Raw genomic sequence first — 14,893 nt, 5'->3', positions numbered from 1 at the left:
AGTTTTTAGGATTTTCTTTATCCTGGTGTTCACAAATTTTGTGATGTTGTGCCTTGGTATATGTCTTTTTTTCAATCATGTGCTGATATTTGATTTTTTTTTTAATTTAGGAGATTCATATCTTTTAGTTTGGGGAAAATTTCCTGTGGTTTTTAATAATTTCTCTTTTTTTCCTCTTTTCAATTCTTTCTTTCTGGACTTACTATTAATTGGCCATTGTATCTCCTATTTTGACATTGTATCTCTTGGATTAATTGCTTAATTAAAAAAAATTTTTTTTCCTCCCCAAGTCCATCTCTTAGGATTTTTGTTTTATTTTTCTTGTTGTCCTTCACTTCATCTTCTCATCCTTCTACTGACTTACACAATTTTTGTTGTCGTAGTTTTAATTTCTCCAAGAGCTTTCTTGTTCTCTGTTCCCGTTTCAATATTATATTTTTGCTTCATGGATGCAATATCTACTCTTATCTCTCTGAGATTATTAATAACATTTTATCGATGTTTTCTTCTGTTTCTTTTTCCTGCCATTTCCTAATTTCTTGTGGCTCATTTTAGTCTTTGCCTTTCTATTGGAAGCTTTCATCAGATCCTTAGAGTCTTAGTTCTCTCAAAAGCAGACTCTAAGATAGGGAGATGATTCTAGGAATTATAATCAGAAAATGGGGAAGTGAGACAGTACAAGAGGAAAACTAGTAAAGAGTATATTGATTGAGTGGATTACTGCTGTGGGCAGCTGGGATTCAATATTACTGGAGACTCTCAGAGAGACTCTATGCTGTCCAGTACTAACCACTAGCCATGTACTGTTATTTATATATAAATTACTTAAATTAAATAAAATTTAAAATTCAGTTTTTGGTCACACTAACCACATCTCAAGTGCTCAATAGCCACTTGCAGCTAGTGGCAGCCATATAGGACAGTGTAAATATCGAACATTTCCATGCTGGTTTAGACCATGATACCACAGAATTGTCTCACTGAGGTGCAGGGAAGCTGGGCACTTTATCTACCAACATCTGTCCCTTATTGGTTAAAAGTTGCTCCTGGCATTCTTTTTTTTTTTTTTTTCCCCCACACCAAAACAGTACTTTATTTTGTAAATTTTGACCCATTATTACTCCCATGTTATGGTTTTTTTCAGCTGTCAAGTGTACAAGGTAAAAAAAAATTTAGTTAGGTGGGGGCTGCACCTGGAAAATAAATTTCTTAAACTCCATATACACGTTTCAGAACTGCTGGGTCCCAAGTCCCTCTATGAACTCCTGGGCTGCCAGTATCATGTGCAGCCTACAAAGCTACACTATCTGAATGGCTTATTAATTCTGCATATCAAGTCAATCAATGTGTCAACCTGTAACAGACTGCACACTTTTAACTGAACATGGCAAAATATTCACTCTCTAGAACTTTACATCATCATTTGATGTCAAACAATGAAGCAAATCCCAACAGTATATACAAAAAACAGCTTTGCATTTACAAAAGATTGTTTCCCATACTGATTAATCCAGGCAGCTAACTCATTGGTTTATGCAACTTTTTTGAAGAAAAATAAATCAATTACTAGCAGAACTATTAGTTGATCACTCATCCATTGACAACTTGCATCATTTATTCAGTGCTATATTAAATAATGTATTGGAAGATAGATTAACTAATAGCTCCAAGCCTCCTAACAATTTAAATGAAAATTACAAAATGTTTGAGACCCTATTTTGGAATACAAAGGGTGTTTGACTTCCAATTTCCATTCTCTGTAGAACAAGAAAAGGTCATTCCTTTATGGACATGCATAAAATACATCACATTTTCTGTTCTGCTGATGCTATAAATTCAATACCAATTCTCCAGCCACATCAGTTATGAGCATAAAGTATATCATGTAACCTCAAATCTCTAACAGTAGAAGGCTTAAACAAGAATGGATGCTGCTAGAATAATGCTGCTTCCTTTGATGTGGCAACTCAGCATCCATCTCCCTCCCCCTCAGATGATTCTTCAGCATGTTAGAGCAGTGAGGAATGGTTTTAATCCCATACCCAAGTTAGAGTGAAGACATTGGCCACATAATACACCTGCTCCATTTTTTAAAAAATTCTGAATCTTGGGCAACTGTTCTCCTGTAACTGCTTTACAGTTTCTAAAAGCAGTTATTGTCCAAAGCTGGAAGAACTTAAGTCTTCTCAGATGAGCATGTGAATGAATGGAGGGAGGTAAACAAAAAATAAAAAAGACGAGGTCTGATAGGGGAGCAGCCGGATAAGAAAATCAAAAAAGGAATAGTAATTTAAAGTTTATTCCAGCTATAATGCAGGTTATTCTGACTTTTAGGTAGCATCACATGGCATACTTCTGAGTCCATTTCTGAGTTATTCTGTTGTACTTATCTCTTTTATAGATCCGTGCAATCTCTGGCACTAGGGGATCATCTGGGTTTGGATCACATAGCAGTGAACAGATGGATAAAAGAAATTTAGAAGTAGTTAAAGCAGGAGACCACTGTGATCTTAGAATGTCGAGACAAATGCTGCCATTACTGTTAATATTTGGATGATAAACTCTTGTTGTAAATGCAACCTTAAGTGGTTTGAAAGGGTAGTCTGTAGGAAATGAACTGTCAAAAACAATACACCGCCTTGATATGGGCTGTCATTAGGTCCCATAATTGTAGCTTGCCAGTGAAACATATCATCCCCAACTGGACCTTCAGAACATTGTGCTGCAGGGTCACGGGCCAAATCACCAAGTTCCTTATTAATCCGTTTCAGCACCATAGTCTGTGCTTTTTGTTTGGCTCCTTACTATTTCGGTGTGTGCTCAAAGGTCAGGCCAAAACTCTTGATTATCCCCGCGGCTGGGAAGGATTGTCTTTTTGTCTCACACCAGCTCTGCCAGACACAGGCGCAGAGGGGCCGGGGCCTCCCTCAGGCTGCAGCCTGGCCTCCTCCCTGAGTGGCAGCTGGTGCCTCCCTGGCCCTACGGGGCTCATGCGCACGACCTCTCCTGGCGTTCTTGACTCCCTGTTACTTCTGGCCTGTGTCAGTCTGCTATCTCACCTCTATTTTCTACTAGCTGCCTGCTATACCAAATGCAGAATTTCTCTGGATCTCTGGTCTCTAGAATTTCTCCAGAGACTGCCAGTCTGGTCTGCCAGTCTGAAGGGAAGTAGTCGCTTGACTGAACACGGTGGAGGTAGCGTCTTATCAGTATAAATATGTAGGTTTTCAATCAAACTCCCCAGATTTTAGTGGGAAATCTTACCCCAACATTCTATGGCAATTGCTATCTTCAAGTGCTAAGTCTTCGGAGGGGTCTGTGAGTAAATTGACTTCCTATTCTTTTTCCTTAGTGTAGGCATTTAGGTTTCAATCTTTTTTGATCTGCAAATTACCACCCCTTTGGAGCTTAAGAAAAATTATGATATATAGTGTTTCAAACATATGGAAAAGTATAAAGAAAAATATACGTGCAATTCTTGTAATGCTGTGGTAAACCCAACTAGGCCGTGATGTATTGTTTTGTCTTTTCTTTTCCCTCCCTCCCTCCCTTCCTTTTCTTCTTTCTTTTCCTTCAATGCCAAGATCTTTTATTTGATTAAATTTTAGGAGCCTTGCCAACACTCATTGATATCAAGGCAGCTAAGAATTGTATTGGTTTTTCTCCTCTACTTTGCTGTGTTTAGTTTGGTAATATTTTATTGAGAATTTTGTGTCTATTTGCATAAGACATTTTGGCATTTAATGTTCTTTTCTTGTAACATCTGTTCTCAGCTGGTTTTGATATCAGGGTAGCACTAGACTTATGAAAAAGTTGGTGAGTGTTACCTCTTTTTCTGTTATCTGAAACAGTTTTTACAAAATTAGGATTAGTTGTTCCTTAAATGCTTGTTTGAACTACTCCGTTTGGGGCTAGCTGTATTTTTTGTGTGTGTCACACTCCTTCCTTCTGTTTTAATATTTTTCTTTATAACACAGAAATATCTTTCAGTTAGGTTCAGTTAGTGTAAGCTCTTTTTGTGTGTCTGAAAGTTTCCTTGTTTAACTCTCACTTTTGAATGATAGTTTACCAAGATGTAGAATTCTAGATTGTCAGTTTTTTTTTCTCCTGGGTTTTTCTTCCTCAAATATCTTTAGAAAATTTTCCAAATTTCTTCTTTTTTTAAGGTTGGCATGACCAGGAGGCTTGGGTCTTATCTAAATATTAGGTCTGAAGGTCTAACAAATGGAAATTAATTTTTTTTTTTCCAACAAAAGGTTCACATGTTTATTACTGAGCTACACAGTGAGCAGTGGTGAGGAAAGATCAAGAAAAGAGGAGAGAGCATCAAACACAGGCAGCTGTTCCAGACACTAGTGATGTTCTGATAATGTGTGCCACTTCATATGTGAGGCTCCTTGTAGACCCAGCTTGGTTCTTCTCCAATGTCTTCTCTTAGAGTTGTACCTGATTTTATTACCAGTTTTCATTTGAATCCACTGGGCAATGGGACGATTCTGCTTTTGTTTCTTGGCTAGGAATTGCTTGATCCTGAAAGTCTTGTGAGAAGACATGGCGAGGAGCAAATCCAACCGCACATAGGATGGTGGACAAGAGAAAAGAGGGAAATTAATTTTTTAAATGGATATCCCAGTTTCTAATTAGACACCAGCAATATTTATGACAAAAAGTTCTTTATAGTCTCAAATATCTTTAATTTTAATGGAAACATTTTCTCCGAAAGATTAAACCAGAATTTCTGAATCATGGCTCCATATTAGAACCTACTGATTTGATTGGTTTGGGATGGGGGTCTAGGTATGCTTGGGTTATCTTTTGATGTGTCCAGGTAATTCTAATGTATAGATAGAGATTAAGAAACAGTGAGTTACAAATTGATCTGTACTTCAGTGAAATTTTAATACAAATTTCAGCAGTCTTTTTCCTTTTTTTTAAAGTTACTGACAATCTAATTCAAAATTAGATTGAAACTAATTTACAGGACTTCCCTGGTGGTCCAATGGTTAAGACTCCATGCTTCCACTGCAGGGGGCACGGTTTGATCCCTGGTGGGGGAACTAAGATCCCTCATGCTGTGTGGCGGCCAAAAAAACATTTTTTTTTACATGGAAAGACAGTCAAAGCAATTTAAAAAAGAACATAGTTCAGACTACCTGATTCAAGATTTATTTAATTACAGTGTGGTAGTAGTAATAAGATAGACACTATGGATCAATAGAATAGAATCGAGTGTCCAGAAATAGACCCACACACATAAGATCAGTTGATTTTTAGCAAAGGTGCCAAGGCACATCAAAGGAGGAAGTTACAGTCTTTTCAACAAATGTCCTGGAACAACTGGCTAATCTGGAGGGGGAAAAATGAACACTGACTCTTACTCACACCATACACAACACAAGGGTTATAGACCAAAATTTAAAAATAAAAAAAAAACTATAAAACATCTAGAAGAAAATTCTGAACATAAAAAAAACACCATAAAAGAAAAAAAAATTAACTGGACTTCATTACAATTAAAAACTTTTCTTTGAAAGCCATCAGTAAGAAAACGCAAAGGTAAACACTAGCATGGGAAAACTATTTATAATAAATATATCTGACAAATGACTTCTATCCAGAATATTTAAAGATCTCTTACAACTCAGTAAAAAGAAAACAAATGATCAAATTAAAATTAGGCAAAAAATGTGAACACTCCTGCTAAGAATGTAAAATTGTACATTCCCTTGGAAAATGTTTTGGCAATTTAGCGTATGATCTTGGAGCTCTCTCCTAAGTATTTAATGAAGAGAAATAAAAACATATATCCACAGAAAAATTTGTTCATGTATGTTTGTAGCACTTTTGTTCACAAAAGCCGTAAATTAGAAACAACCCAAATGTTCATCACAGGTGAGTGGGTAAACAAATTGTGGTATATCCCTACAATGGAATACTACTCATTAATAAAAGGGAATGAACCATGAATACACACAACATGTGTGAATCTCAGAACATTAGCAAAACCTTATGCTAAATGGAAGAAGCCATATCCAAAGGAGTAAATACTGTATAATTCAGTTTATATACAATTCTAGAAAATGAAAAATAATTTATAGTGTCACAGAGCAGATCAGTGATCTGCCACCTAGGGCCAGTGGTAGGGGGAATTGAATACAGAGGAGTTTGAGGGAACTTTTGTTGGTGATGGAAATATTTATATCTTAATTGTGGGGATAATTACACAGTTGTACAATATTTGTCAAAAATCATTAAACTGAACATTTTAAATAGCTGTAAGTAAATTTGACTTCAATAAATTTGATTTTAAGAAAAGTAACACTGGATTGGACAATCTCATATTCTTGTCCAATTACCATAGTATATAATTATGTGTCCTTTTCATAAGTTTTTATTTATTACTTTACTATTATGGGTATACACTGACAGTTTAGTTTGTACTATAATAAAATAAAATTCTAGAATCAAAATTACATTTCAAGAAGGATTATAACTGCTCTTTTTAACTGTGTGTGTGTGTGTGTGTGCACACGTGCATATGTGTAGAGTCTTTACTATAGGCATCCTCTTCCAAAATAAAATAAAACAAAAATAAACAAACTGGGAATTGTAGCTTTATTTTACATAGTGCAGAATAAAATAGGCAAAGACAATTTTGGGAATGAAATTGTAGCTTCTAGTTTTTATTTTGTGACTTCAAATCCATGTTAGTGGTTAAATTACACTGTTTATGGTTGAATGTGGAGTATTTACTGTGGAGAAAGTATATTTATGATCTTGGCTCATTTACTAATAAAATATTTTAACCTTTAATTGAATGTTGCTATAGCATGGATGTTAAGTGTATGTTACAATTACATTCTGTTGTATAATACTGGGAATGTTTTTATTATTTATATAGTAATAAGGTGAAAAACTGTATACTGTTTAAAAAATATGTGGATAATAGCTATTTCAGATCTTTCATGTGAGCCTATTAAAGCAAAAAAAAAAGGTTAAATACTGTTTTGTATATGCTGAATTCGCTGCTGCACAAAATAGAATGCAATGACCATGTTTTCAGAGTGCTGGAGTGATTGTAAACAGATGAAGAAGTGCTGAATCAGGGACTCCAGGACTTTGACAGTTGCCCTGGAAACAGGGTGCATTATACTTGCTAGCAATAATCTCCCTCCCTCCTTCCCTTCTTCCCTCCCTCCCTGTTTCTCTCTCCTCCCCCACTCCCTCCCTCCTCTTTCCTTTTTTTTGATGATGGCAGTGCAAGTTGAATTTGTATACTGATCTAGGCTCACACTTAATGTAAATGATTTTTTTAAATTGAGTTCAATGAAGGAAAATTAAACTATAGTTTTAATTAGACTATATTGTACAGTACCTGAAACTGAAAGGCTAAATAAACTGACATCTTTTAAAGTATTACATTTTCTTAGCAGCTGTTATTGAGTTAAGAAGGTAGATTGAAATTTGTAATTTACTAAGTGACCTTGGATAAATTAAGCCCTTTGTTTCTCAATTTTCTCATTTGTAAAATGGCAATGGTAATAGTACCACAACTCCTAGTGGTGATGTAGATTAGATGAGCTAATGTATTTGAGGTGCTGGCACATAGTAACTTCTCAACAAATGTTTGCATATCATCATCATGATCATATCCAAAGTAAAACAACTTCTATACCTCACTATGGCTATTTCAATACACGTGTTACTAAGCAATATAATGTATTTCAAAGAAAAATGCTGGTAATGACACTTGCAAATAAACAAAAAGAAGTGTATTGTAAATTTTATTTGAATTTACAATAAAATTTTTGAATTTTTTCAATTGGTTGAATTTTTAAATTGTATTTATTGCCAGTGTATTAGGTTTTGTAATGATCATTTAGATAGGAGCAATATTCATTCATTTTTAGGGTTTTTGGCCAGTTTCATAGATTGTAAAATAGCTGTAAAGACATAATTACAGTTTTCATACACACATATTTTAGCATTTTGGTGCATGCTGTATTAGATTATATCTTCAGCATCTGACAGCATGTAGTGACAAGATTGATTTCTTCCTTATTCAATCGTCTGGCAAATACATATTGTGTACCTACTGTGTACCAGATGCTGGGGATATCACAATGAACAAGACAGTCAAGATTCTTGCTGTCATGAAACTACTGTCATGAAACTTAGAAATCATTGTTGGGGAAGGTACTGGGGAAGAGTGATTGGATAAAACAATACATAAAAGAACAAGATAGCTTCAGAAAGTGTGATAAGTCCTGAGAAAAAAATAAAACAGGCTGGTGGGATACAGTGTGCCTGGAAGGACTAATTTAGATTGCATGGTTATAGAAGTCCTTTGTGAGAAGATGACATTTGAACTGAGACTTGAATGATGAGGAGACAGTCTCATGAAGACCTGGGGATGGATTTTCTGATTAGTGGGAATAGGAGTGCAACTGCTTGTTAGGCCTGATAAGCTTGGCATATTTGAATACTTTAAAAGATGAGTATTGCTAAAGGGTAACAATTGAGTGGAAGAGTGATAAAGGAGATGTGCGTAAAGATAGGCAGGGATCTGTATTTCACATATAGGCCCTGGGAATCATTTCTTACTGACTCTGTGAACCTTGATGCCACTAGCAAAGAGAAGTATGGAAAACATGTGGTTGGTATTAACAATGTGGCTTTTAGGAAACCAAAAAAATATCCACAGAGGTTTTCATTGCAGATTTGGAGGCATAATAAAAGAAATAATCATTAATTTTGTAGGCTCTGGAGATAAATCAGGCCTGACTGATTCCTGGCTTCTTTTTAGTGAGATATCAAGGTATAAAAATTTGTTTTGAAAGCAGTAGAGGAGAAAACTTGTGCATAGCACCCTTTCCTCCTATTATATATGTATTTATTATATAACTACATAAATATATTCATATATATGGATATGTGTATACATAGAGATTGATATAGACACATATATGAATACTAATAATTTTGGTTCATGTTTTGTGAATGCTATTACAAGATATGAACCTATCATATTTATATAGAATTACCAACTAGGCAGTTTGCTAGTAATTTTCTATTTTGGATTAATGCACTTTGAGGAATTAATCTTTCAGTCACTGGAATAGTGAATTAGTCACTCTTTGCTTTACTCACTTTGATAATTTACTTGAATATCATGGATTTTATGAAGGGATAGACTGATTTGTTTAAGTTTTTCCTTATAAGTTTAACTTCTGTCATGTTGATAGGTGATTTTTCTCTTTCTACTTCAGGGCCGCAGGCCACAAGTATCCTTTGCTCTAGTCAACCATCTGGAAATTTTATGCCACTGATAATTACTAGAAAGATAATAATGGAAAAACATTAGCTAAGTGCCTACTATGTGTATGTGCACAACAATTGATAATTTCTCCTTCTGGATTGGAGATTAGAATTAGAATATGAAAAAATATAGTTTTATGCTCTTTCTGGCAGGTGATAATTCTTTTTATTTCACTTTCAGTTGTAATTGCTAGTTCACCTCTGGTATTGAGAAAATTGTCACAAATTTTAAAAAATTATAAATAATTCATGCTTGTGGTTAGCAATTTAAATAGTAGAATAAGAAAAATGGAAAGTAAAAGTTCCTGACCCCTGCAGTCTTATTCCCTAGAGATAAACTTTGCTAACAGGTTCTTGTGTTTCCTTCTAGAATTTTAGATGTTTATGCAAGCATATGTAAGGGTATGTTTGTGTGTATAAATTTACATATATAGTGTATCTTCCTTTCCTTTCTCTTTTTACATGTATAGGATCTACAATACTTTTCTGCAACATTTTTGTCACTTAGTACATATTACTGATATCTTTCATAGACCCATCTTGTTCTTTTTTTTTTTTTTTTGGTTGCTTCGGGTCTTTAGTTGCGGCATGCAGGATCTTCATTGAGGCATGTGCAATCTTTCATTGTGGCGCGTGGGCTCCAGAGCATGTGGGCTCAGTAGTTGCGGCTCGTGGGCTCTCTAGTTGTGGCACAGGCTCTAGAGTGTGCAGGCTCAGTAGTTGCGGTGCAAGGGCTTAGATGCCCCGCAGCATGTGGGATCTTAGTTCCCTGACAAGGGATCTAACCTGCATCCCCTGCATTGGAAGGCGGATTCTTAACCACTGGACCACCTGGTAAATCCTCCATCTTGTTCTTTATAACAGCTGTATGGTAGTGCATTGTTTGAATACAGTGTAATTGACCTGGCTTCTATTGATAAACAGTTTCCTTGTAATTTGTATACTTGCATCGTGTATAAGTTTATCCATAGGCATATGCCTTTAAAAGTTTTAGAGCAGTTGCCAAGTTGTCTTTCAAAATAGTAGCAACAATTTATATGCCCCACCCTATGTTCCAGTATTTCCCCTTTATATTCTAGCTAATGCACAAAAACAAAAACAGTTGACTGTAGATAGGTAAATTTTAGTGATAAACAGAAAATATTTTTGGTTATGATAAAAGTACCATTTATTTTCTTTTTCTTTCTTTTTTTTTTTTTGGTATCTTGTGACATCTTTATAAATACTCACATGGCAAAAGTTGAATTTTACATTTAATCTCAAAGATGGTAGTACAGTGCTCAGCATGCTTGTTAGAAAACTTATACAGGACATGAATGATCTAAAGTGGTTAAAATAAATGATATTTATTTTAATATTTAGTTATTATATGCAAGCTAAAGTTCATGTAATTCAAATAACGATAAGTACATTTTTAGACTTCTCAGTATGGACTTTATCTATCATTAAATATAGTTAATATAGTTTTAAAATGAATGATTAAAATGGATTTAAATTTTGCAGATTGGATCAGGCAAGAATCATCAATGGTTGCTAAATTCATGGGGAACTTTTAATGAGGAACAGGATATTTCAGTGATTTTAAAGAGTATCCTTGCAGATTGCTTATTAGTTGCAAGGGAAAAAAACAATAACTATACAGAGGATAAATCAGACAACACCTTGATCGATGATTAAAATTAATAGCAGTGGGCTTTCCTGGTGGCGCAGTGGTTGAGAGTCTGCCTGCTAATGCGGGGGACACGGGTTCGGGCCCTGGTCTGGGAGGGTCCCACATGCCGCGGAGCGGCTGGGCCCGTGAGCCACAATTGCTGAGCCTGCGCGTCTGGAGCCTGTGCTCCCCAACAAGAGAGGCCGCGCTAATGAGGGGCCCGCACACCGCGATGAGGAGTGGCCCCCGCTTGCCGCAACTGGAGAAAGCCCTCGCACAGAAACGAAGACCCAACACAGCCATAAATAAATAAATAAATAAATAACAAAAATGATTGTTAAAAAAAAAAAGAAAGAGTTAGTGAATTTTATTAAAAAAAAAAAATAATAGCAGTAAGGGGTAGATGGATATCGTGTGTTTCCAGATGTGATTCTCCAAGCAGTATTAGTATTTCAACCAAGAATGAATAACCTAAATCTAATTATGAGAAAAGATCAGACAAACCCCAAAATGAGGAGCATACTATTAAAAACAAAGGTTTATATTCTAAAAAAAGTCAGTGTCATAAAAGGCAAAGAGAGGCTTTAGATAGGTTTCAGATTAAAGGAGAGTAAAGAGATGTAACTAAATGTAATACCGATTGTAGATTGGATCCTATAAAAACTTATAGGACATTATTGGGTCGATTGACAAAATTAGAACAGGACAGTAGATTTGATACGAGTATTTAGCAGCGTTGGTTTTTCTGAAGTTAACTGTAGTATGGTTATGTAAGAGAATATCCCTATTCTTATAAATTTACACTGAAGAATTTAGGGATAAGAGGGTATGATATAAGCAATTTTCTCTCAAAAAGTTCAAGAGGAAAAAATAGAGTGTGCTTGTAAGGGTGCATATATGATAAGGTAAATAGGAAAAAATATTTTAAAAATATTTATTTATTTTTATTTTTAAATTTTCTTTTATTATTTTTTGGCTGCGTTGGGTCTTAGTTGCAGCACGCGGGATCTTCGTTGAGGCATGCAAGATCTTTCATTGCCGGATGCGGGCTCTTCCTTGCGGCGCGCAGGCTTCTCTCTAGTTGTGGTGCGCGGGCTCCAGAGCACGTGGGTTTCTGCAGTTTGCAGCACACGTGCTCTCTTGTTGAGGTGTGAGCTTAGTAGTTGTGGCGCACGGGCTTAGTTGCCCCGTGGCGTGTGGGATCTTAGTTCCCTGACCAGGGATTGCACCCACATCCCCTGCATTGGAAGGTGGATTCTTTACCACTGGACCACCAGGGAAGTCCCTAGGACAAAATATTAACAGTAGATTAGTCCAGGTAAGGACAAACAGGACTTTTATGCACTAATCTTGTTTTGCAACTCTTCTGTAAGTTTGCAGTTATGCTCAAATAAAATGTTTAAAAAATGGGTTAAGGATTTTTTTTTAATAACAGTGACTTTTAAGAACTGTTTATAAAACCAAAGATTTTCAATCAGTGGTATTTTATTATGTATTAAGTAGGGAGAAATAATTCCAAAATCTAGCTATACCTCATTGCCAGAAATGCTAATTCTTTGTTGGAGAGTTTCTCATACAGAACAGTGTGGCTACTATGATTAGCAGGTGTTAAATATTGGGTTACAAACTAAATGTTTTTAGAATCTTGAATTGGGAAAGATTAGTGTGGGCTACATGTTAGGTCTCTGAAGAAAGTGCAAAAGTTTGTGTGGTAGTAGTGGTGGTGAGGTGAGATAGAAGAATTGGAAGGAAACGGCTAGAGGAGAATTCAAACTTGGAGAAAGTGAATTTGGAAGTAAATTTCCATGTAAATGCTACCACTGTAGAGCAGTGGTTTCCAATCTTTTCCTTCCTGAGGATACTTGTCTCATTGGTTTTAATATTCACTTCCCACCCCCCCCCCCCACATTGTAAAACCTCTGAAATCTGGGTGTACGTTACAATCAGTGGCATCTGACAATCAGTGTCAGTGTGGATTGAAGTCAGTTCTTCCATAAAAGATTTGTGTTTGCTTCTGCCATAGCGTGGGGGCCCTAGCAACCTGAGACCATTTTAAATTAAATTTAGTGGTTGAGAATTTGGACCACACTAGTAGCATGAATTCAGATTACAACTGTGTGTTAGTTCTGGATGGCGGTTCAAATTTGAAGGAGAGTTACCGCCACCCCCCCCAAACTAGTGCCAAAGTTAGGAAGACAAGTTTCTGTGCTGTTGCTTTTCGTATAATAGGTTTCTCTTTTTCTCCTATATACTTTTTTTTTTTCTATATACTTTTGTCATAGCTTTATTATAGGGTTTCCTATTAGACTCCCCATATTGGGCATTTTTTGTTCTTAGATGTACATAAAGATAATGGTGATAAAATACCTTTTTTTCCCTTCCTGGCTAACTTTCATATCCTTACTATTTGGATATATGTCCTTAATTATATTATTCCTGTTCATGGTTTCACAATATCTTTAATCTTGCCTGACCCAGAGGAATCCCTCTAAAAGTAAAATAACACTCCTCATTTATAGTTCAAGCTCCCTTAAGCCATTTATCTTGGTGAGAAGTTGCAAAGTAGTCACCGTCAGTTTTTGGTTTGGAAGACATTTGGGGCAACATTGTAGAATAGGTGAATGAGTATACATATGCCTTGGAGTTAGTCCTGCTTTTGAATCCTTTGCAACTTACTTTTGCATGTTACTTAACCTTTCTGAACCTTAACTTCCTCATCTAGAGAATGGATATGATAATACCACTCTGATGATGTCATTGTGAGCCTTCCACGAGGTAGTATATGTAAAGGTCTAGTGTGGCACCTGGCACAGATGTGGTGCTGAATAGTTGATTGATTTTTTTGGGTTGACTGTAATAGCTGTTGTTTTTGGTTTCTCAGGATATTTCCTTCTACTCAATCCCTCTTCTTTTAGAAACCTGTCTTGCCCACCCATTCTCCCCCTACACTTCCACCCAACCACCAAAGGGATGGGCACATTACTCATCCTGGTGATCTAGGTTAATGCTGTCGATACAATAGTAGGTCTAAGTCTGAGTGGGCCTGTGACCAAAGTCCATCAGAGTCTTGTCCAGCCAGAGATTGATATGCATGCGTTGGAGGAACGGAACCTCTCTTTACACTGCTATTACGAGTGTGAGATTTAGGCTATGAAGCTTTTGGCAGCCATCTTCCAATTCCATGTGGAGAAGTTCTGCTTCAATAATAAAGCTAAGGGGAAACTACCAGGGATAAGAGTTGGGTGTGGGGGGAGGGTGGTTAGGGAGAGACATACACACACACACCCCCCAGCCAACTGAAGGAGACCTACTTCCATTTTTTTGAAGCCCTTCTTTCTACAGTTTTTCTTTCAGAACTATGCCAACTTCCTGCCCAGCTTTATAAGCCAATGATTGCCCCCTTTTTAGAAACTGTTAGTCGCATTTAGAAGCTCTGATTAAAGATATAATGGGCAAAAGGGATGACATTACATTTGCAGTTTTTCGTGGGTTGGCTCTTCACTGCTTTTGCTTCTTAAGGATCTCAGATAGAATGAGCAGGGCCTAACTGGTCTGAAGCTTAAGGGGTGATCCAGAATGCAAGTGAGAGGACCAGAAGGGTAATGAATCAGTGACAGCATTCACAGCTGGTAAAAATGCTCTTTGTGTTCTCATTCGGGATAGTTAGTCTGGTTAGGGGCCAAGGATCATAATATGGCCACATGCAAGTTTGCAATTTGATTAGACTTGAGAACATGTTAGGGAAGGAAAGAATTTCCTTAAAATCATGCTGCACACTGAATACTAGAAATGATTTAAGCTGAGAAGCCAAGAAAAAATTTAGTCATTCTTCCAAGTCTAAGGATAGCTGTATCTAGAGAATAGTGTGCAAACTCCTACCATTTGTACTTCTGTTTTCTTTTCTTTGTGTGTGTTAGTATTTAA

At 36.3% G+C, this 14,893-nt stretch overlaps 2 protein-coding genes and 1 pseudogene across 2 annotated transcripts in view; 1 reads left to right on the top strand and 2 right to left on the bottom strand.

The window, feature by feature from the left end:
• Positions 1 to 14,893, top strand: part of PDE3B (phosphodiesterase 3B) — a 185,900-nt gene that overhangs the window by 43,636 nt on the left and 127,371 nt on the right. The gene's annotated exons all lie outside the window — the stretch shown is intronic.
• LOC103007538 (ubiquitin-conjugating enzyme E2 D3-like) lies at positions 2,341 to 2,777 on the bottom strand (annotated as a pseudogene).
• Positions 4,236 to 4,553, bottom strand: LOC103007836 (60S ribosomal protein L39-like). The gene has a single exon (XM_057553089.1). The coding sequence runs from the start codon at positions 4,551 to 4,553 to the stop codon at positions 4,353 to 4,355; it is 201 nt and encodes a 66-aa protein (XP_057409072.1). The 3' UTR covers positions 4,236 to 4,352.

This window comes from Balaenoptera acutorostrata, chromosome 9 (genome assembly GCF_949987535.1).
Source record: "Balaenoptera acutorostrata chromosome 9, mBalAcu1.1, whole genome shotgun sequence".
NCBI classification, from domain to species: Eukaryota; Metazoa; Chordata; class Mammalia; order Artiodactyla; family Balaenopteridae; genus Balaenoptera; species Balaenoptera acutorostrata.
The sequence above is the reverse complement of the archived record's forward strand: the minus strand, read 5'-3'. Positions and strand labels throughout refer to the sequence as shown.